Source organism: Salvelinus sp. IW2-2015, linkage group LG16, assembly GCF_002910315.2.
Source record: "Salvelinus sp. IW2-2015 linkage group LG16, ASM291031v2, whole genome shotgun sequence".
Taxonomy (NCBI): Eukaryota; Metazoa; Chordata; class Actinopteri; order Salmoniformes; family Salmonidae; genus Salvelinus; species Salvelinus sp. IW2-2015.
Window position 1 is genome coordinate 18,105,218 of NC_036856.1, and position 24,446 is coordinate 18,129,663.

Below are 24,446 nucleotides of genomic sequence, written 5' to 3' on the forward strand. Positions count from 1 at the left end.
TTATTCTCTCTGTCTCTCTGACCCTTCTCTCAAATCCCTCTCTCTTAGGTTGATAAAGTATGTGGGCCTCTCACAGACACTCCGTCAGTGACCAAGTATACGTCACCCTGAAGGTCATGAACCTCCGTGACCACCTCCCCGACCTCGGCGGCCTCAACGCCCTCCCCAGCCGAGGTCACACTGGGCCGCTTGTCGCATACCAGGAGGTGAGAGAGAGAGGCGGCCATAGTGGCCCACTTTTGCCATATATATTTTGTTGTCAAGCAAGCTCTCTTTATCATTATTATTTATTTACCTTTTGAAGTTTGCTCTCTCTTCCCTCTCCTTCGCTTTGACTTGTGTTTGATTTGCATTGGACCCATGCTATTCCCACACCATCTCCTTCTCTCTCCTTCCTCTCTCCTTGACCGTGATCACGTCATCCCAGGTCCTTACCTCTGAAACCATCCAAGATTGATAAGCCTAGAAGTCTGAAAAAGATCTCTAGGTAAGCATGGAGCCCAGCATCTCCGCCTCTCACATTATTGTGTCCATCTGGGATGGAGTACAGGGGTTGACCACCAGTGGCACTTTATTTAATCACCTCAATAAATATAAATATACTTATGATATTGTGGTTATGATCAACACCCTCTCTCTTTCTCCTCTCTCTCGCGCGTTCTCTCTCTCTACTCTCCTTCAGAGAGTTTATGGGCTATATTCAGCGCTACAGGTCCTTCTTCTCTGCCCTGCCGGAGACACTGTGTGAGAGTGAGATGGTGGGGGAGGACTTCACCTGCTGGAGTGGGGAGGACGTGGTGGACAGGTAGAAATGAACTCTTTCTATTGTTCTATATCTGTGTCCATCACACTTTGGTTACGTTCTCTTTACAGGACTTGTTGCCCAGTAAAAGGGAGAGGTTTTCAAACCAGGGGACATTCCTGTAGACATTTGGTTGCCATGGATTTTGGGAGCATGGCCTTGGACCTTTAGAGTATAGCGGGTTCGTTAGGAAGTTCTAGAGGCCATTCTCATGCAAATGACATTGGAAACTTCAGAGAAACACTTTCATATATTTGCCGCTCTCTCTCCCGTAACCTGCCGCTCTGTCCTATAATAACGTTGGTCATCCTGGTTACTGTTGAGCGGGATAGAACCCCATACAGTATGGACCTCTGTGTAAACACCTTGGTGTTAAGTGTACTTATCTGACCTCCCATTCTAACCAGCTCTCTCTCCAGTGGCTCCTGATTGTTCTGGCCCTGGTCCCCCCCTCTGGCCCTGGTGCAGAACAGCTTCCCCCCCTCTGCTGTGCAGTAGGCAGAGAGACCCCATTCACCTAGAACTCCTGGGCTGGGGCTCCCCCACTATCCCATTTATGCCTCTGTTTTGTCCCCTTTTTCAGACAATTCAACTGGGATTTGTTCTATCCCAGTTGAATTCACTGGCTGTGAAAGAGTGTTGGACCCAGTGGAGAGTGTGCTTGAATCACTTTGGGCTGGGGGTGCTGGTGGGGGTTGGTGGGGGCTCCCCTAAATAGGAACCGTGGAAACCATGTTTTGTATGACAGAAGCATTCAATCCTCTCCAATATTTTGTGTGCTTATTAGTTTGTTTAGAGGTTGTCTATAACTAATACTGTATCAAGAGACATGTTGATTGGATGTACATGGATGTATGTTTAATTGGATGTACATGGAATTTGCTCTTGCTCATAGTGGAATAGAATGGGGGATATATTTTGATAGAATAGTTGAATTTAAGCACTAGATCTTATCTGAACCAAGCCCCAACGTCCATGAGGCAGAAGAACCATTAATAAGGGATTCTTATGTTTCTATGACAGTGGGTCATTATAGATGTGTGTCCATCTGAGTGCTGCTGTGCTTGTTTTGTTGTGGGCTAGGGAGAGACGGAGGGGGTTCATTGTGGCTCCAGTGGGCCCTCTGTGTGGCACTATCAAAAGCCCCAGGCCTGGTGGCCATTCAGGCTCTGTGAACCGTGCAGAAGAGCCGAGGCGGCCTCCTCCTTCGCTCCTACTGTACCTGCTGCCCCCCCCCCCCCCCCCCCCCCCCCCCCCACTGAGAGAAGGGTCTGTTCTCTGGCCCTCTGGGGCTGCAGCCTGGAGCCCAGCCAAGCACTGGGGAGAGGAGGGCACCGAGACACTGGGGCACAGCCACTCTGCTGACCTCTTTACAGTTTCAATTCACTGACACCCCCCACCCCCTCCGCGCGCAACCACCCTCCGCCATTTGACCCAATTCACTTACTGACAAATGCCTTAGCTTGTGTGAGGGCTTTTGTCTCTGTATTAGCTGTTCTTATAGGTTGGTTTAACCCTCTCATGGTACACAGGCATCACATTCACCTCACCCAGAGGGTATAAGTGAGTTTGCACATGTGAAGAACCTCTCCTCATACTGTACTAGTGCTGTCTCTGCTACCCACCTCACATTATGGAGAACCACTGCCACCTAGAGGAAGTGTCTTGTATCCAAACATTCCTTCAGTTCACCAAATGGGAAAAACAACACCCATTACTCCAAACATAGTTTCCCATATTTTTACACAGTTGCACTTTGCAGTATGGATGAAACCATAGCAACATTATAAAACCATAGCGACATTATAAAACCACATATTACCTGAGGATGAGGCATCGCTTCCCTGCTTTATTTTGACATGTGGTGTCTAAATAATTTATATTTGCATTGCTATGGAATAGGGTAAAATTATAAACAGTGTTAGTAATAATGTTTGTTAATACTGCATTTAGATCCAGTCTACATTCAACAGCAATGAACACGGCTGACTAGTAGTCTGTGACTACCATTATCCATACTCCTTTAGGGACCACTGGAGAGCAGTGTTGTAGCAGCCAAGGCTGAACGGGTCCTACGTTATTGCAGTGGTGTAAAGTAATTAAGTAAAAATACTTGAAAGTACTACTTCAGTCGTTTTTTTGTGGGTATCTGTACTTTTCTTTACTATTTTTTGTATTTTTTACTTTTACTTTTACTCCACTACATTCCTAAAGAAAAGATTGTACTTTTTACTCCATACATTTTCCCTGACACCCAAAAGTACTATTTCCATTTTGAATGCTTAGCAGGACAGGAAAATGGTCCAATTCACACACTTGTCAAGAGAACATCCCTAGTCATCCCTACTRCCTGATCTGGCGGACTCACTAAACACAAAAGAGTGTGCCCCTGGCTATCCATTAATTAAAATAACAACAAAAAGGTTTGCTTAATATAAGAAATGTGAAATTATGTACTTTTACTTTTCATACTTAAGTATGTTTAGCAATGACATTTACTTTTGATACTTAAGTATATTTAAAACCAAATACTTTTAGACTTTTACTCAAGTAATATTTTACTGGGTGACTTTCACTTTTACTTGAGTCATTTTCTATTAAGATATCTTTACTTTTACTCAAGTATGACGGTTGGGTACCTTTTCCACCTCTGTGTTATTGTCCCAGCCAGCCAGCCAGGCAGATGGGATGACACCAGCAAAATGGTTTAAGAATGTCCAATGGGGTCAAGTGTCTCCGTATGGGTTTAACAGGGAACTGTTTTTGTCTGATGAACCCAAAAGGAAATAGCGAGGTTTGGCCAGTGAATGAGGTTGCTGTTGTGACGATGTATTGAATGATTTGCTTCCCGGCTCTCCGTTGTCATATTGTGTGCTGTGGCAGACATTCCACAGTAATTGAGTCCTCAATCACCACTGGTTGTGTTCCCACAGGGAGGCTGGGGCCAGGGTGGGTCTTGACAGAGTCAGGGCTGAGGTGAATTACTGCTCACTGCCTCTGTGGTTGTTGTTTTTGTTGTTGATGATGCCATCCTTGCTGCATCTCTGGCAGCTGACTTTAATCAAACGGTCTTCACATGGTCCTCATGGCTGAGTCCTCTTGCATTGTGTGTCTGTGTTAGTGTGTTTGGTTTGGGGGAATGAAAGCACACAGAGGGACATAACCGTAATCAACCGAGAGCTTCATAGCTCTGTACATGGTCTCTTACATACATGCATAATTCTAGACCACACAGGTCATTGGTCAGATTCCAGGTTAGTGGTAATTGTGAAATAGTTTGCGTGCCCACATGCTCATACTTCCACTGAAACCCTGTCCCTCACCTTCTGTATTTACTCTCATCAGGTTCATGGCCGTCACCTTTGACCTTGATCATGGGGATGAAATGTGGATGTCAGGATCAGTTTCCTGTCTGTTTCCTTCTCCCTTATTCAGCCTACAGAGCAGTACCCTAGCAGAAAAGCTGGAATAACAGAGGCTTGGGGAGCACAAAGAGGGTAAACAGTAGTAACCTAGTGACGCCACCCTGGAAGCGAAGTTCTCCCAGTCACCAAAGCCTGACAAAAGACAGGTATTTGTCTCAGGTTTCAGAATCGTTTCCCCTCTCTGTACCCTCTTGACATATGATGCTATGTAGTGTTAGAGTCATCTCACATGCATTAATTAGTTTGCAGTTCGACACTGGTCTTAACTGACATAAATGTGAGAGTATGCTGTTACAGTGCCAAGTGAAAGTCTACACACCCCTTACACAGTCTTCACATTTTGCTCATGTTAAAATGAAATCTAAACATTTATTAAATTGCATTTGTTTCCTGCCAATGTACACAACCTACTCCACATGTCCAAGGTGAAAGAAAAATTATAGAACATTTTCTAAATTAAAAAAAATGAAAATCAAAGATGTTTTGATTGCATATGTCTTCACACCCCACAGTTAAGACTTGGTGGAAATTACTTTGGCAGCCATTTCAGCTGTGAATCATTTTGAATAAGAATCTACCAACTTTGCACAACTCTTACGGCAACATTTATCCATTGTTTTTGTCAAAATTGCTCAAGCTCTGTAAATTTGGTTGGGATTCATTGATGGACAACAATATTCAAACCTTGTGTCTGATTTTCAAGCAAATTTAAGTCAGGAATGAGGCTGGACCATTCAGGAATACTCAACACTTATTGCAAAGCCATTCTGGTGTGTCTTTGGCATAGAAATGTGTGTAATTGTCCCTCTGAAAAATACATTTCTATCCCAGGGTTCGGTATTCAGAAGACTGAGGCAGGGTTTCCTCTAACTTTTTATCCCGGCTTTGCTTCATTCATATTTCTTTTGATCCTGACAAACTCCCCAGTCCCTGCCAGTGACTAGCATACCCATAACATGATGCTTCCMCCACAATACATGAAAATACAGAGGATCAAAAACATTGCATTCACTCCACATTACTGGCCTGTAAGACAAAGTGAGAAGAATGAAGCCTGTGTTAAAAAAATCCACTCCAAATCAACAATTCTGTTTGCAACAAGGCCATTAAGTAATAGTGCAAGACAACATGGCAAATTAACTTTTTGGCCTAAATTAAATACTACAGGCTTGGGTCAAATCCAATACAACACAACATACTGTAGAGTGAAACCCTCTGTATTTTCAAGTATTGTGGTGGCAGAATCATGTTATGGGTATGCTTGCCACTGGACATACGCAATCAAGACAACAAAAAAATTGTGGAAAATGTTCTATAATTTTTCTTTCAGTTTATAGATGTGGAGTAGGTTATGTAGATTGGTAGGTGAAGAAATCTAATTTATTCAGTTTTGAGATATAATTTTAAGGCAGCAAAATGTGAAGATTGTGCATGGGGTGTGTAGACTTTTGCTAGCGACTGTAAGTAGTAATCAATCACATTTATTTTATAAATCCATTTATACATCAGTAGTTATCACAAAGTGCTTTACAAATACCCAGGCTAAAACCCCAAAGAACAAGCAATGTAGATGCTGAAGCAAAGTGGCTAGGAAAAACTCCTTAGGAAGGCAAGAACCTAGGAAGAAACCTGGAGGGGAACCAGGCTCCAAGGGGTGGCCAGTCCTCTTCTGGCTAGGCCGGGTGAATATTTTAAGTGTACTTGGTCATTAAGACTAGATTGTTATTCAAGGTCAAGACAGCAGGTCCAGATATATATATATTTATTTCTATTTTACCTTTATTTAACTAGGCAAGTCAGTTAAGAACAAATTCTTATTTTCAATGACAGCCTAGGAACAGTGGGTTAACTGCCTTGTTCAGGGGCAGAACGACAGATTTTTACCTTGTCAGCTCGGGGATTCAATCTTGCAACCTTTTGGTTACTAGTCCAACGCTCTAACCACTAGGCTACCTGCCGCCCCAAATATATATATAGATAGATATTTATATATATATAGATATATATGTATAATAGAGACAGAGACTCAGTGAGCATAGCCTTGCTATTGAGAAAGTCCGCCGTAGGCAGACCTGGCTCTCAAGAGAAGACAAGCTATGTGCACACTGCCCACAAAATGAGGTAGAAACTGAGCTGCACTTCCTAACCTCCTGTCAAATGTATGACCATATTAGAGACACATATTTCCCTCAGATTACACAGACCCACAACGAATTCGAAAACAAACCCAATTAGCAAGATTTATGTCCTGTTGCCACAAGAAAAGGGCAAACAGTGAAGAACAAACACCTTTGTAAATACAACCCACATTTATGTTTATTTATCTTCCCTTTTGTACTTTAACTATTTGCACATAATATGACATTTGAAATGTCTCTATTATTTTGGAACATTTGTGAGTGTAATGTTTAATGTTAATTTGTATTGTTTATTTCACTTTTGTTTATTATCTACTTCACTTGCTTTGACAATGTAAACATATGTTTCCCATGGCAATAAAGCCCTTAAATTGAATTGAGAGAGAGAGAGAGAGAGAGAAAACAACATTAGACACGATGGAACACAAAGCTTTTACTATCTCATCCTGGAATATACAGTACAAGGCCTAAGGTCATCTGATTTGGCCTAAAAGCAGGAACCAGGACTTCAGAAAAGAAATTGGAATTACACACATTGTCATCCTACAAGAAACATGGTATAGAGGAGACGGACCCACTGGTTGCCCTCTATGTTCCATCCATCAAACTACCAGGTGTGAAACAGGGAAGAAACTCAAGTGGTATGCTAATTGATATAGAGTAGACCTAACCCATTTATTACAGTGCATTCGGAAAGTATTTTGTTACGTTACAGCCTTATTCTAAAATGGATTAAATATCAAAAATCCTCATCAGTCTACACACAATACTCCATAATGACGAAGTGAAAACAGATTTTTAGACATTTTTGCTAATTTATATATATTAAAAAACTAAACAGAAATACCTTATTTACATAAGTATTTAGAACCTTTGCTGAGACTCAAAATTGAGCTCAGGTGCATCCTGTTTCCATTGATCATCATTGAGCTGTTTCTACAACTTCATTGGAGTCCACCTGTGGTAAATTCAATTAATTTGACATGATTTGGAAAGGCACACACCTGTCTATATAAGGTCCATCAGTTGATAGTGCATGTCAGAGCAAAATCCAAGCCATGAGGTCGAAGGAATTGTCTGTAGATCTCCCAGACAGGATTGTGTTGAGGCACAGATCTTGGGAAGGTTACCAAAAAAATGTCTGTAGCATTGAAGGTCCCCAAGAATACAGTGGCCTCCATAATTCTTATGGAACCACCAAGACTCTTCCTAGAACTGGCTGCTCGGCCAAACTGAGAAATTGGGGCAGAAGGGCCTCGGTGAGGGAGGTGACCAAGAACTCGATCGTCACTCTGACAGAGCTCCAGAGTACCTCTGTGGAGATGGGAGAATCTTCCAGAAGGACAATCATCTCTGTAGCACTCCACCAATCAGCTCTTTATGGTAGAGTGGCCAGACGGAAGCCACTCCTCAGTACATGACAACCCACTTAAAGTTTGCCAAAAGGCACCTAAAGGACCCTCAGACCCTGAGAAACAAGATTCTCTGGTCTGATGAAACCAAGATTGAACTGGAGGAAACCTGGCACCATCCCTACGGTGAAGCATGGTGGTGGTAGCATCATGCTGTGGGGATGTTTTTCAGTGGCAGGGACTGGGAGACTAGTCAGGATCGAGGCAAAGATGAATGGAGCAAAGTACAGAGAGATCCTTGATGAAAACCTGCTCCAGGTCGCTCAGGACCTCTGACTGGGGTGAAGGTTCACCTTCCAACAGGCCAACGACCCTAAGCACACAGCCAAGACAACGCATGAGTGGCTTCGGGACAAGTCTCTGAATGTTCTTGAGTGACCCAGCCAGAGCCTGGATTTGAACTCGATCGAACTTGAGAGGATCTGTAGAGAAGAATGAGAGAAACTCCCCAAATACAGGTGTGCCAAGCTTGTAGCGTCATACCCAAGAAGACTCAAAGCTGTAATCGCTGCCAAAGGTGCTTCAACAAAGTACTTTGTAAAGGGTCTGAATACTTATGTAAATGTGATATTTCAGTTTTTTATTTTTTATAAATGTATTAACATTTCTAAAAACATGTTTTTGCTTTGTCATTATGGGGCATTGTTTGTAGATTGACAAAGAAAAAAAACAAATGTAATCAATTTCAGAATAAGGCTGTAACGTAACAAAATGTGGAAAAGTTAAGGGGTGTGAATACTTTCCGAATGCACTGTCAATTAGTCAAAACAGAAACATTTTACATCTGGCTTGAAATGAATAAAGAAATTATCTCAACAGAGGAACATTTCCTCATGTGTGCTACCTATATCCCCCCCAATAGAATCCCCATATTTTAACGATGATAGCTTCTCCATCCTTAAAAGGGATATCAACCATTTCCAGGCACATGTCTGTGGCGACCTAAATGCTAAAACTGGACAAGTACCTGACACAAGGACAAACACCTACCTGGAGGTGACAGCATTCCCTCCCAAATATGCCCCCTTAGACACAACTATGACAAAACAACCAACAAAAACTGGTCACAACTCCTGCGGCTCTGTTGCATGCTGAGTCTGTACCAGTGGAGTCTGCTGAGGAGAGGACGGCTCATAATAATGTCTGGAACTGAGTAATTGGAATGGCATCAAAAACATAGAAACCATGTGTTTGATGTATTTGATACCAATCCACCTATTCCGCTTCAGCCATTGTCACAAGCCTGTCCTCCCCAATTAATTAAGGCTAGGCGTTCCGCTAGCGGGACAACTTCCGGTGAAACTGGAGGGCGCACAATTCAAATAAATAATCATAAAATTATGGATATTAAACATTTAGGTACATACAAGTGTCTTATATCGGTTAAAAGCTTAAATTCTTGTTAATCTAACTACACTGACCCATTTACAGTAGGTTTTACAGCGAAAGCATGTCATGTGATTGTTTGAGGACGGCACCCCACATCAAAATATTTTTCCACCGGCACAGGTTTCATAAATTCACAAATAGCGATTAAATATTCACTTACTTTTTGAAAATCTTCCTCTGATTTGTCATCCAAAGGGTCACAGCTACAACATGTAGTGTCTTTTGTTAGATAGAATCCTTCTTTATATCCCAAAAWGTCTGTTAAGTTGGCGCCATCGATTTGAGTAATCCACTCGTTCAACAAGCAGAGAAAGGAATCCAAAAAGCTACTGCTAAACTTTGTTAAAACAAGTCAAAATACATTTCTATTTAATCCTCTGATACCCTAAAATGCAATTAAACTATAATATTTCATACTTAACTTCTCTGCGCTACGGATCCCTTTTACGGGATCATTTTCCTAAACAACCGCTAGAATTGCAGGGCGCCAAATGCAAAAATATTACAAAAAATATTTATAATCATGCAATCACAAGTGAAATATACCAAAACACAGCTTAGCTTGTTGTTAATCGACCTATCGTGTCAGATTTTGAAAATATACTTTACAGCGAAAGAAATCCAAGCTTTTGTGAGTATAGCAATCAATGCTAGAACAGTTAGCCTTATATTAGCTTGGTTAGCTTGGTCACGAAAGTCAGAAAAGCAATAAAATGAATCGCTTACCTTAGATAATCTTCGGATGTTTGCACTCACGAGACTCCCAGTTACACAACAAATGTTCTTTTTGTTCGATAAATATTACTTTTATCACAAAAAAACGCCATTTGGGTTGCGCGTTATGTTCAGAAAACCAAAGCCTTGTTCCGTTCGTCAAATTCCAAAAAGTATCCGTAATGGTCGTAGAAACATGTCAAATGTTTTTTATAATCAATCCTCAGGTTGTTTTTAACAAAAATAATCGATAATATTTCAACTGGACCATAACCTATTCATTAAGAGACAAAAGGAAAATGGACAGCTCCTCTCGCACGCGCAGGAACTATTCAGAGGACACCTGACTACTTTTGAAAATCTGGTTAATTTTTCAAAATAAAAGCCTGAAACTATGTCTAAAGCCTGGTCACAGCCTGAGGAAGCCATTGGAAAAGGAATCTGGTTGATACCCCTTTAAATGGAAGAAAGACGGTCCAGGAAACACAGATATAAAAAAAAATATATCACTTCCGGGTTATATTTTCTCAGGTTTTCGTCTGCAGAATACGTTTTGTTATACTCACAGACAATATTTTTGACAGTTTTGGAAACTTTGGAGTGTTTTCTATCCTAATCTGTAAATGATATGCATATTCTACGATCTGGGCCAGAGAAAATGTCCGTTTACCTTGGGAACGTTATTTTAAGAAAATAAAAAATCTGACCCCGAGCGCTAAGAGGTTTTTAAAGAAGTATGTTCAATAGGAAAACGATATTAGCAGGTGTGTGTCCTCTTCGTCGCACGCGCATACACGAATTTCCAAGTCTGCGTCCCTGTACTAAAACTAATTTTTCTTCCTCATTTTGGAAGAAACAAGCCTGAAACCTTGAACAAAGACTACTGACACCCAGTGTAAGCCATAGGAATTGCATACTGGGAGCTAGATTAACATTTTTCCCTATACGTTCCATTGGAAGAGCATGCACTCTCAAAAAAAAAAGAATTCCGTTTGGTTTTTCTTTGGATTTTCTCCTACCATATGTATTGTGTTATAGTCTCCTACAGCTCATCCCTTGGCAGTAGTACTGTAGATTACTTTATCACTGACCTCAACACAGAGTCTCTCAGAGTGTTCACAGTCGGCCCACTGACACCCCTATCAGATCACAACAAAATCACAGTCTAGCTGAACAGAGCAATACTCAATCATGAGGCATCAAAGCCAAAGGAACTGCATAATATTAAGAAATACTATAGATGGAAGAAAAGTAGTATAGAAACCTACCAAAATACAATTAGGCAACAACAAAAAACTCCCTGGACAGAACATTTCACTGTAATAGTAAAGGTGTAAACTTGGCAGTAGAAAACCTAAACAGTATATTTGACCTCTCAGCTTCCATATCAAATCAAAAAAATTCAAGCAGACAACCTAAGAAAATTAACAACAATRGCAAATGGTTTGATGAAGAATGCAAAACCTAAGAAAGAAATTGAGAAACCTATCCAACCAAAAACATAGAGACCCAGAAAACCTGAGCATATGCCTTCACTATGGTGAATCACGAGAACAATACTGAAATACACTATGGAAAAAGAAGTAACAGCACGTCAAAAATCAGCTCAATGTAATTGAAGAATCCATAGAATATAACCACCAATTGGAACACACTCAACTCTTCGTGTTGTTGTTTGTTATCTATCCAAAATGGAGATGTATGGATATCCTAAATGAAATAATAAAATATACAGACCACAAATTCCAATTGGCTGTAAAACTCTTTAACATCATCCTCAGCTTTGGCATCTTCCCCAAAATTAGGAACCAAGGACTGTTCACCCCAATCCACAAAAGTGGAGACAAATTTGACCCCAATAACTACTGTGGGATATGCGCCAACAGCAACCTTGGGAAAATCCTCTCCATTATCATTAACAACAGACTCGTACATTTCCTCAGTGAAAACAATATAATGAGTAAATGTCAAATTGGCTTTTTACCAAATTACCATATGACAGACCACGAATTCACCCTGCACGCCCTAATTGACAAACAAACAAACCAAAACAAAGGCAAAGTCTTCTCATGCTTTGTTGATTTAAAAAAACGTTTGATTCAATTTGGCATGAGCATTATGACATTATAAAATCCATGTACACAAACAAGTGTGTGGTTAAAATTGGCAAAAAAACACACACATTACTTTCCACAAGGCCGTGGGGTGAGTAGGAAATGCAGCTTGAGCCCCACCCTCTTCAACATACAGTGCCTTGGATTTGGATTTCATGTAATGGACATACACAAAATAGTCCAAATTGGTGAAGTGAAATAAAAAATAACAAAAATTAAAAATTAAAAAAGTGGAAAAGTGGTGAGTGCATATGTATTCACCCCCTTTGCTATAAAGCCCCTAAATAAGATCTGGTGCAACCAATTACCTTCAGAAGTCACATTATTAGTTAAAGTCCACCTGTGTGCAATCTAAGTGTCACATGATCTGTCACATGATCTCAGTATATATACACCTGTTCTGAAAGGCCCTAGAGTCTGCAACACCACTTAACAAGGGGCACCACCAAGCAAGCGGCACCATAAAGACCAAGGAGCTCTCCAAACAGTTCAGGGACAAAGTTGTGGAGAAGTACAGATCAGGGTTGGGTTATAAAAAAATATCTGAAACTTTGAACATCCCACGGAGCACCATTAAATCCATTATTAAAAAAATKGAAAGAATATGGCACCACAACAAACCTGCCAAGAGATGGCCGCCCACCAATACTCAAGGACCAGGCAAGGAGGGCATTAATCAGAGAGGCGACAAAGAGACCAAAGATAACCCTGAAGGAGCTGTAAAGCTCCACAGCGGAAATTGGAGTATCTGTCCAAAGGACCACTTTCAGCTGTACACTCCACAGAGCTGGGCTTTACGGAAGAGTGGCCAGAAGAAAGCCATTGCTTAATGAAAGAAATAAGCAAACACATTTGCTGTTTGCCAAAAGGCATGTGGGAGACTCCCCAAATATATGGAAGAAGGTACTCTGGCCAGATGAGACTAAAATTGAGCTTTTTGTCCATCAAGGAAAACGCTATGTCTGACGCAAACCCAACACCTCTCATTACCCCGAGAACACCATCCCCACAATGAAGCATGGTGGTGGCAGCATCATGCTGTGGGGATGTTTTTCATCGACAGGGACTGGGAAACTGGTCAGAATTGAAGGAATGATGGATGGTGCTAAATACATGGAAAGTCTTGAGGGAAACCTGTTTCAGTCTTCCAGAGATTTGAGACTGGGATGGAGGTTCATCTTCCAACAGGACAATGACCATAAGCATACTGCTAAAGCAACATATGAGTGGTTTAAGGGGAAACATTTAAATGTCTTGGAATGGCCTAGTCAAAGCCCAGACCTCAATCCAATTGAGAATCTGTGGTATGACTTAAAGATTGCTGTACACCAGAGGAACCTATCCAACTTGAAGGATCTGGAGCAGTTTTGCCTTTAAGAATGGGCAAAAATCCCAGTGGCTAGATGTGCCAAGCTTAGAGACATACCCAAGAGACTTGTAGCTGTAATTGCTGCAAAAGGTGGCTATACAAAGTATTGACTTTGGGGGGGAGGGTGAATAGTTATGCACGCTTTTCACATAAGTTTTCAGTTTTTTTGTCTTATTTCTTGTTTGTTTCACACACAAACAATATTTTGCATCTTCAAAGTAGAAGGCATGTTGTGTAAATCAAATGACACAAACCCCCTAAAAATCAATTTTAATTCCAGGTTGTAAGGCAACAAAATAGGAAAAATGCCAAGGGGGGTGAATACTTTCGCAAGCCACTGTGTATATCAACGAATTGGCAAGGGCACTAGAATAGACTGCAGCACCTGGCCTCACCTTACCAGAATCTGAAGTCAAATGTCTACTGTTTGTGGATGACCTGGTGCTTCTGTCCCCAACCAAGGAGAGCCTACAGCAGCACCTAGATCTTCTGCACAGATTCTGTCAGACCTGGGCCCTGACAGTACATCTCAGTAAGGGTTCCAAAAAAGGTCCAGTTGCCAGGACCACAAATACAAATTCCATCTAGACACCGTTGCCCTAGAGCACACAAAAAAACTATACATACCTAAACATCAGCACCACAGGTAACTTCTACTAAGCTGTGAACAATCTGAGAGACAAGGCAAGAAGGGCCTTCTACACCATGAAAAGGAACATACAATTTGACATGCCATTTAAGATCTGGCAAAAAATACTTGAATCATTGCCCTTTATGGTTGTGAGGTCTGAGGTCCGCTCACCAACCAAGAATTCACAAAATGGAATATAAACCAAATTAAAAAACACATAAAACAGAAAATAATGCATGCAGAGCAGAATTAGGCCGATACCCGCTAATTATCAAAATCCAGAAAAGAGCTGTTCAATTCTACAACCTAAAAGGAAGCGATTCCAAAACCTTCCATAACAAAGCTATCACTTACAGAGAGATGAACCTGGAGAAGAGTCCCCTAAGCAAGCTGGTCCTGGGGCTCTGTTCACAAACACAAACAGACCCCACAGAGCCCCAGGACAGCAACACAATTAGACCCAACCAAATCATGAGAAAACAAAAAGATAATTACTTGACACATTGGAAAGAATTAATAAAAAAACTGAAAAAATGTAAATGCTATTTGGCTTAAACAGAAAGTACACATTGGCACAATACCTGACCACTGTGACTGACCCAAAATTAACGAAAGCTTTGACTATGTGCAGACTCAGTGAGCATAGCCTTGCTATTGAGAAAGGCCACCATAGGCAGACCTGGCTCTCAAGAGAAGACAAGCTATGTGCACACAAAATGAGGTGGAAACTGAGGTGCACTTCCTAACCTCCTGCCAAATGTATGACCAGACCCACAAAGAATTTGAAAATAAGTCACATTTTGATAAACTCCCATATCTATTGGTTAAAATACCACAGTGTGCCATCACAGCAGCAAGATTTGTGACCTATTGCCACAAGAAAAGGGCAACCTGTGAAGAACAAACACCATTATAAATACAACCATATTTATGCTTATTTATTTTCCCTTTTGTACTTTAACTATTTGCACATCAATCCAACACAGTATATAGCCATAATATGACATTTCAAATGTTTACAGTTTTTTGTTGTTTATTTCCACTTTGTTTATTTTCTATAGTACCAGTCAAAAGTTTGGACACATCTCCTCATTCAAGGGTTTTTCTTTATTTTTAATATTTAGTGAAGAAATCAAAACTATAAAATATGGACATATGGAATCATGTAGTAACCAAAAAAGTGTTAAACAAATCAAAATATATTTTATATTTGAGATTATTCAAAGTAACCACCCTTTGCCTTGATGACAACTTTGCATAAACTGGTACTGTATTTCACATGCTTTGGCAGTGTGAACATATGTTTCACATGCCAATAAAGACCTTTGCATTGAATTGAGAGAGAAAGAGAGAGGGGGGGGGGGCAGTAGTGATTTGTGATTCAATATTATCTAACATCCTGACACAGTGGAGCGGAGCTTTTTGAAACAGCAGGTCCGGGACAAGGTAGCACGTCCGGTGAAACAGGACAGGGCACACATGGTCTTGTTCTTCGCTGTAGTCCATTGAAGAGACATATCTATTTCAGAGGAGGCTGCTGAGGGGAGGACGGCTCATAATAATGGCTGCAATGGAATGGTATCCAACACACCAAACACATGGTATCCATGTAGTTGATGTCATTCCATTTTCTCCATTCCAGCCTTTATTAAGACCGTCCTCCCCTCAGCAGCCTCCTCTGTTCTATTTAGATCACCCAGTCAGTCACGCAGACTGAGGCTTATCCCTGACGCTCCCTTGGGTCAGGGAAAAAGAGTCCTTAGTTAATTTCCCTGCAGTGGAGAAAGTAAATGCCAATTATGTTTTCTTAGTATTCTAAAGGAAGATCCAGTACTAATGTCCCAAATGAGCTGTGAGGCTCAGGTCGTTTGGGACATCTGAGGATGAGTGATGTTAAAGAGGACACCATTAGTCAGAGAAGCTAAAGTGAAAGTGTTAACCCCCCTTTCTTCTCACTCACATACATACCACCCACATACACATTCACCCCCTCAGGAACAAGCAGTTTTCCTGATTGATGGACAGAGTCAAGTTGGTGCATTTTGAACATGGTAAATGCCAGGGCCTCCCCGCTCCCCGCTGCACATGCAGGTGTTCCCCCTGCCTGCCTTCCTGCTTGCCTGCCGCCTGTCATCAGGGATGTCAGGTACAGGGGTGAACTCTGACCCTCCAGGCCCCCCCATGGCCCCAGGCACCTCTGGCATGCAGTGTCTTCTGTTACCTAACAACCTCATAAAACAGGAATCACAGGAGTAATTCAGCGGCGGCTTTTTCATCTAACTCTCCTCTTTGACCATAAAGAGTAGGAGTAGCATTAAAAAGGGGGAACCTCAGGGGCTCTTGGAGTTTAGCGTTTTAAGATAGCTAGTGATTACATGGAGGGATCTGTCACCTCCAATCAGGTACTTAGCGGCATATAATGTGTCTGTGCTATGCTGTGTATTCCACTGATGGATCTCTTGTGAAGGGGCATGACACTTCCTGGTGATTCCCTCCTCTTAAGAGTGGTCTCCAATGACCTCTCACAAGGCAGCTGCTGGTCACATGGCCAATCAGAAGCTGCAGCTGGCCACATGTGCCATGTGCCTGGCTGCCTCACTGTACTGAGGTCTAGACCAAAGGTTATTGCCAGATTCATCGTGGCCCTGGTTTTAAGTGGGAAGTCGTTGGCTGGCGGTTACAATTATTGTGATGCTGTCCAGTCCAGCGCTATGGAAGTAAAAACCACTGGTGTCCTGAGTGATGTTTCTCAGAACAGATCATTTCCGTCAACTAGCGACACTAGCCAGGTGAAGTCAGTGGGTATGCAATGTAGCACCACGCCATCTCCTGTGTCTTTTTTAAATCAATTATTATTTGATTTGACTTTTTACCCCTTTTTCTCCCCAATTTCKTGATATCCAATTGGTAGTTACAGTCTTGTCCCATCGCTGCAACTCCCGTACGGACTAGGGAGAGGTGAAGGTCGAGAGCCATGCGTCCTCCGAAACACAACCCTGCCAAGCCGCACTGCTTCTTGACACAAAGCTCACTTAACCCGGAAGGCAGTCGCACCAATGTGTCGGAGGAAACACCGTACAGCTTGCGACTGAAGTCAGCGTGCATGCGCCACTCGGGAGGCCCCATGCCCTGTCTCTGCTGCGCATTCCTGGCAGGGAAACTGATCCTGGAGTTCAGCAGCACAGAGCTGATTTGTCTCTTAGCACTAGAGGTTACAGACACTATCACTATGAGATGCAAGCTATTGAAAAACAAGACTAAACACAACCAAAGCACTTCATGAACACAGCAACAACAGCAACACAGAAAGCGTCACAGGCCAGAGCCAACACAGACTACACTACATAGCTGTGCTAGTTAATCAATCTCCTTTTTTCCCCATGCTGCATCATCCCCACGTTGCCACAAACTCCCTGTCACAAACACCCCAAGAGGGCGATGCTCTAAAATAAAATGTTTAATGTTTTGACAGAAAAGAAATAACAACCTCTGAAAGGTTAACTGCTCTTAAGCTATCCATCTTTGGCTTGGTTTTACTGCTCAATGTAGCAGACCGGCTGCACCCTTGTTATGTTCTCTCATATGTTTGGGAAAAGAATCCTCCTGAGTGAGACAGAAAAGTATGTTAATTACACTGCTGGATTCCAGCTGGATTTAGGACTGTGAGCGGCATGGCTCATAATTGCACATTGGCAGGCATTTAAAAAAAATTGATTGCTGTCTGTAATAATTGAGTTTTTAATGGGAGATAATTATCGTCTGTTGGGTTGAGAGAGATTCAGTACAATGTATTTGTGTGTCATCACTAAGAGCCTGGAGCAGATAATGAAACAGGATAAAAGTAATATGGTCTGTGGATTGGTGGCCTTCAGGGGAAAGCATAAAAAACCCACCTAGGAAGCAACAATGTAAGTGTGTTCTCAGACACACCTGTCCGTAGACCTTTCAAATATATTATATTTTGCATCTCAGATTATCTCTGAATTATTATCCAATGTTTCTGTCTGTGACTGTTTATGTTATTGCAAATTGGACTGTCCTAAACCAAGATAGAAGGCATACATTACTACTGGTAGTCGTCATAGGGGAGGGAGGGAGAGTGGTATGGACCGTTACACATCAGTGCACTCAGCCAAGCCTCCCTCTTTGGCTCCCATGATCCTCGGCGGTGGAGGGGCTTTTGGGATGTGTCCCGTTACCGTGGCCACAGTCTATTTGTTTGTGTTTGGGGCGAGCACACAGTGGACTTCCATAGTGCTGGGCACACTGTGGTTTTGGGGTTGCTGGTTTGCATTTCAAATGCATTTCACATCAGAGGAATGTACCTAAAGAGCACGAGCTGAGTCTCTATCTGTCAGCCCGCTTCTGACCACAACTCTGCGCCAGACCAGGGTCAGACCACATCAGCTGGGCTACAAGACCAGACCAGAGCGGAGGCTCCAGGCTGTGGAGCTGGAGCAGAACTCAGCAGCACTGAGTGCTGAGTCACATACACCCTAGAATGTGCAACGGTATAATTTGATATGCTATGTGGTGTATAGGCTAATCATTTCCACCCAGTCCCTCTTAGCCGTACGGTTTTGCTCCGCATAGCTTTGAACAATAATGTCTTGTTTTTTAGGGCGTGAGCCGTTTTGAACTGCCACGGTATGACAGCCTCCGTTTTTTGTGGTCTGTGTCTGCCCAGTCCTCCATTATGGCTCTATTAGGTTATGTGTTTCCTCAGCTGAGCAGACATACAGCTCTCTCTCTCGCTCTCTTTCTCTCTCTCGCCCAGGCTGACTCACTGAGCAAGCACTCTGTTCTACTTCATAGCCTGGAGGTTCACATGAGCTGGAGGGTCACTGAGTTTAAGGCCTTGCCCAACAGGAGAGAGGCTGGAGTTAGACTTTATGCAACACATAGCCAAGTGGTCAGTGTCACTTTCTTTTCATATCCATCCCATACAGGGAGGCATCAGCTGATAATACCTCTGATCTGGACTGAACTGATTTGCTCTCTGTCTCCAGTTCAGGAGTTGGCATAATCAGTCGAATAAAGTTGTTTAGACCTTGAATAAAAGCCAGGTTTGCCTAGTGAGTGGATAGCAGTTAGTATAGCCTAGTGTGTAATCTAGGAATATAATATATATATTATAAATTGCAGCTGGACCTATACCATAATGTATGTGTGTAGTTTTCAGAGGAGAGAGAAGAGATGTGTGGGAACGTCAGCTGGTCTTGGGGAGCCATTGGCTTTTTAGGATAAACATTTGTCTCTGTGTCTCTTTATGGGCTGATTCATTTGATTGGTTAACAACCCAGATGCAAACAGATCCTGGCTAATTGACTTGGTCACTAATTACTGTGACAAAACAGCCCCTCTCTCTCTCTAAGCTTTGTTCAGTATTCTCATTTTCACTACAGTATACTATATGTGTTTAGCATAGTCATTGTGCATAGTCATAGTCATTGTACTCTGTGTATGGTATTGGATTTTAGTGCAGTGGGTCAATACTTCAGTATAGTCGATATAATGAGCACACGATCATATTCATGATCATATTTACTCACAATATGTGGTTGTTTTTTATTGAGTACATGTCCAGGCACATGCATAATATTCAGGATTCTCCCAATGTGATTCAGTGAGTGTGCATCACACAGAGATCCTATAAATTACTATGGTGTGCATAAGAACAATTGGCAGGATGTGTTAGAATAGAGTTGAACCAATCAGAGAGCCTGATTAAAGTCGCATGTGCCCATAATGGGCTCCCAGTGTAGTTGGTACCCATCCACAGACCTATGGGTCCGTCGTCAGCACCCAACCACCCACAGCAACCACAACAGAGAACATCCCATCAACTCCCCCTGGCTTTGGAAACTAGTTAATGGAGGCCCTTTGTGGTCGTCTTTGTAGTTGAATGACCATTTGATGAATCCCTCATAATGACTATGAATATTCACAGCCCCCTAAAGATAAATAGAGACCAGAGAAAAATACAGTGTAATGGTTAAACATTATGTTAAGTATTGTGGCCATGTTGAGCAGTGACGGGAATAAATCCTCATTAACTGGGTTCTGGGTCAGGCTATGATGCATGGTTTAGCTGCTATGTGTGTGTGAGTGTGTGTGTGTGTGTGTGTGTGTGTGGTGTGTGTGTGTGTGTGTGTGTGTGTGTGTGTGTGTTGTGTGTGTGTGTGTGTGTGTGTGTGTGTGTGTGTGTGTGTGTGTGTGTGTGTGTGTGTGTGTGTGTGTGTGTGTGTGTGTGTGTGTGTGTGTGTGTGTGTGTGTGCGTGTGTCGTCATACTGCCTTGGATTAGAATTTCATTATGTCCCCAAAGAAAATGAACAGTGGTAGTCCTACCCAGTAGCGTTGCATGGGTAAAATCACTGGGGAAGCCAAGCCTCCCAAAATGCCATATTACAACCTTATGTATGTGGACACCTGCCCGTCGAACATCTCATTCCAAAATCAATACGGAGTTGGTCTCCCCTTTGCTACTATAACAGCATCCATGCTTCTGGGAAGGCTTTCCACCCTCTCAGTCCAGGGGCACAATGTATGAATTTATTTTTGAATCAGAATCGCCGTTATAATCATTGGCCAGTAAGGAGAATTAAGTAAAACCACAAGTCCAAATCCCTATTTCCATCCATGGTTAATTTAGGAAAGGGCCAATTTTTGCTAACTAGTTAGGCACCGGAGGACAACAACGTAACGAGATGCAACAATTCAAGTTCTTTCTGTCAATGACGTATTGCTCTCGATGTGATGTGATTGGAGGGAAGCCAAATCCAAACTGGCTTCCCTTGACACTTTTTTTTTAGTGCGCCAGGACGATTCAACGCTGATTGGCTATTATTTTATACTTTTTTTTATCAAGGGAGGCCAAATGCTCACTGGCTTCCCTTGCATTCAACGATAGGGTCGGCAACAATGTCATACTCTCTCTGACCAGACAGCATCAGATAGATGGCCTACACATACAGAGACAGAGGGGCGCTGTTTCCCTCACTTGGATGCTTTCTCCGGTGAGTTACATTCAGCCTCTTGCAAATTGAAGGAACATTATGAAACAAGGATAGACAAAAGAGAAAATTAATATTATATAGATCATATTTTACATTTTTGGGGAAGCCTGGCTTCCGTTGGCTTCCATGAATACGCACCACTGGTTCTACCTGCTATCTGTGGCTGCCTGTACTAGCTTGTTATTGAAGCAGCAGATAGGCCTACTATAATGAATTCTCCAGCAGTAGGTAGGCAGATAGACCCAGTGAGACAGGGGTCAGAGTTCATCCTCGACACTATGTGGAGGCTGGCTCAGATTGGATTAATTTATTTACAGTCACATGCAGCACGTCACTCCTGTGGCGCTTTCTGATTACCCCCAGTTTGATCCACCTCACACAAACATGCACCATTAAACTGGTTGCAGGGACAGTGTTAATGCGGAACTGCTGATGTTATTACGATGTTAGCGTGCTTTGCCTGTGTTTCTCTCATTGCCATTCTCTGAGGCTAGGCTGGATGCCCTGAGGGATAGCAGATGTATATACACATATCTTCAGACTATCCACTGATAACACTGTTGTGACAGCAGTATTTTATATACTGAACATCAAAATTGAAAAATACATGTTTTTGAAAAATAGGCCTTCACTTTCCTGGCAACACACTTGTAATGTTAACCCTGCAATCGATTTGTTTTCTACAGTGGTTGAGGTGAATTGACCTCACAATAGTGGTTCTCATGGAACACACTCACATTAGATGATCAACAATCCAATGGATCATCTCTCTGGAATGTCCATGTGTCTATATCATGTCAGGTTCAGGGTTTATGTTATACATCATTGTTGTAGTCTGGGGGCTGCAGCAGCAGCGGAGGGCATGTAGGTGTGGCCTCTGGAGCTCCACAATGCTCTTGGCTGGATTCGTTAGCTGTGAAACACCTGCGCTTTGACATCTCGGACTGCTGCAGGAGGAATCTCTGTTACCTCCTAGTCCCAGAGTTCTCTCCAGTAAGGAAATCCCATGTGTGGCTCCAGGCTCGCTCTCTCTCCAATGTGTGTGAGTGCATGCATGTGTGGGTGGGTGTGTACCCGTATGATTGTGTATGAGTGTATTTTGTGTGTGTATTATGTGTTCTATATTTTGGGATTTGAGATTGTGGTGATGACTGTGTTCTCCTCCAAACTTCCTGGGGTAGCTCAGGGAGTTAGGGACAAGGGTCTGCTCTGTCAGAGCTGCTTCGCCCTACTTATCCATCCATCCATCCATCCACCTCTCCCTCTACAGAGGCTCTAATCTGTTCTGTGGAAAAAGCCTGTTCTGTGGTGCATTAGACCTTCACAGTCTGCCCCTGACCTTAGTCAGTCTCTCTCTCTCTCTATCTCTCTCCCTCACTGTCTCTCTCTGTCAGTCTTTCTATCTTGTGGTTTTGAAAGCTATGTTTAAGCTTCTCAATAGATTTTTGAGATTGACCCCAGATGGCCTTCAATAGGACTCCAATAGGTCATCTAGGGTCAATCTAATTCAGTATCTTAACCAATTTAACATCTTTAATTTGACCTATTGATCAACTGAATTGCTGAGACAAGCAGATACAAAGGATTTTACTGTAACTACCGCTCACAATACCCTCTGATTAACTCAACCATTGTCCCTCCTCTACGGAGATGAAGAGGTGGCACAAAAAATATACATGAAAGAGAGAAATGGATAAGAGAGATGAGAGAGAGATGCACCCCAGACTCTTCGATCACTATRGTTGACACTGTGTCCTTTGTTGTGTCTCATCTCACCCCCTCCTTGTCGTAATTAGTGGAATCACAAAAATGCAAATGCTTCATTACCGAGTCCTGCAGTGTGTCTGCATCTGACGTGTTTACCCTGACACTGGGCTGTAATGAGGAGGCTACTGGTCTCCTCCTATCCCCYTCTCCTCTCATTATTCCTGATAAACAGCCATCTGCCCTTTCCTCTCCTCTCCCATCGCTGGCTGTGAGGTCGCTCAATACCTGGATTTCACCAATCCGCTCCAGCTGTTTGACTTCCTAATGAATCATTTATGTCAGTGAGGAAGGCCGTCTAAACTCCATTGATCCCAGTGGCGGCCTGGCTGGGTCAGACAGCACAACTCACCACTCCAGGCCAGCTTCAAGGAAGAGCTGGGCTCTGAGGCTGAATCACACAGCTCATATGCCCCGCAATTCTTATGATGAAAGAAAAATTGATGTTAAAAAGGGCATAGTTAATCACTTTATATCAGGCTAGGGCAGGGCTCTCCAACCCTGTTCCTGGAGCACTACCAACCCCAGTTGTAGCCCAGTTCACTTTATCAACCAGCTAATTATTAGAATCTGGTATGCTAAATTAGGGTTGGAGTGAAAACCTACAAGACTGTAGCTCTCCAGGACCAGGGTTGGAGAGCCCTGGGCTAGGGGAATGGCTGTCTGTGTGGTGTGGTGTGGTGTGGTGTGGTGTGTGGGGTGGGACAGGTCTCACGACATGCAGACCATGGTGCTGAGAATAAATATTTGCCATTGTTATGAATGGCTAAGGAACTAGGCTATTCAGACACGAAATTTAAAAGGTTTACTCTGTCATTACATGTGCACTCCTTGTGCACACAAATACTTTCATGTGTTACTTTCATCAGCAATATATCAATATTCACAAGTCATTGTGCTACAGAAACTGTTTGTATTAAACTCTCCATTCTCTCTCGCTCTTCTCTCCTCAGTTATGTGGGCCGTGTTGTGGGAAATGGCCTTCATGCCCAGAAAAACAACCCAGAGATTAAGGTCCGCAGCATTGACCCCATCCTAGTGGCAGCTAGAGACAAACTAGAACAGTTCAAACAGGTACGTCTCATTGCCACTGTTCCTTCTTCACTTAAATCTGACTGTAAACATGACCACTGATGACATCAACATGTCAGTCACATACTATTCTGACACATCCTTTCCACTTAGTTGCTGTTCCCACCAGTTGTGGTAAATGGCCTAGATTTGTGTCTTTTATTGCTTGGCGTTCGGTACAAACCACGCCATTGGAGTTGATTCAGACGTGGGTCTCTGGAGGCCTGAGAGAGAGGAACAGCCAGCCAGCCAGCTTACAGACATGTGGATATGCCAGACAAATCTGACTAAACTGCCCTGGTGGACCCATCACAGATACTTAGGTATTAAATCAGCCCCTCTACTGCTCAGGCATTCACTGGGACATTCACTATGAGAATGGAATACAATAACCCACTGATGCATCATAGATAAAGGAGCTCAATGCAAAGCATCATGGAGGAGGAGCCTGCGGGGTCAGCGAGGCAGGAAGGATGGGTCACACAGTGTACTGTATGTTTTATATTCTAATCCTGTCTGGTCCCAGCCTCCTCCCCCCCTCCCCCTCCCCTGGTGTATGTGAGTGTGGTAATTGGTGGTGTCTTGGAGGATTTGAGCAAA

General features: G+C 42.6%; 1 protein-coding gene across 1 annotated transcript in view; it reads left to right on the forward strand.

Moving 5' to 3' along the window:
• gpc5b (glypican 5b) overlaps nucleotides 1-24,446 on the forward strand; it is a 77,242-nt gene that overhangs the window by 27,948 nt on the left and 24,848 nt on the right. Inside the window, 4 exon segments of the mRNA XM_070447574.1 lie at nucleotides 49-206; nucleotides 428-487; nucleotides 683-805; nucleotides 23,729-23,849. Of these exon segments, the coding sequence (XP_070303675.1) occupies nucleotides 49-206; nucleotides 428-487; nucleotides 683-805; nucleotides 23,729-23,849 (462 nt within the window).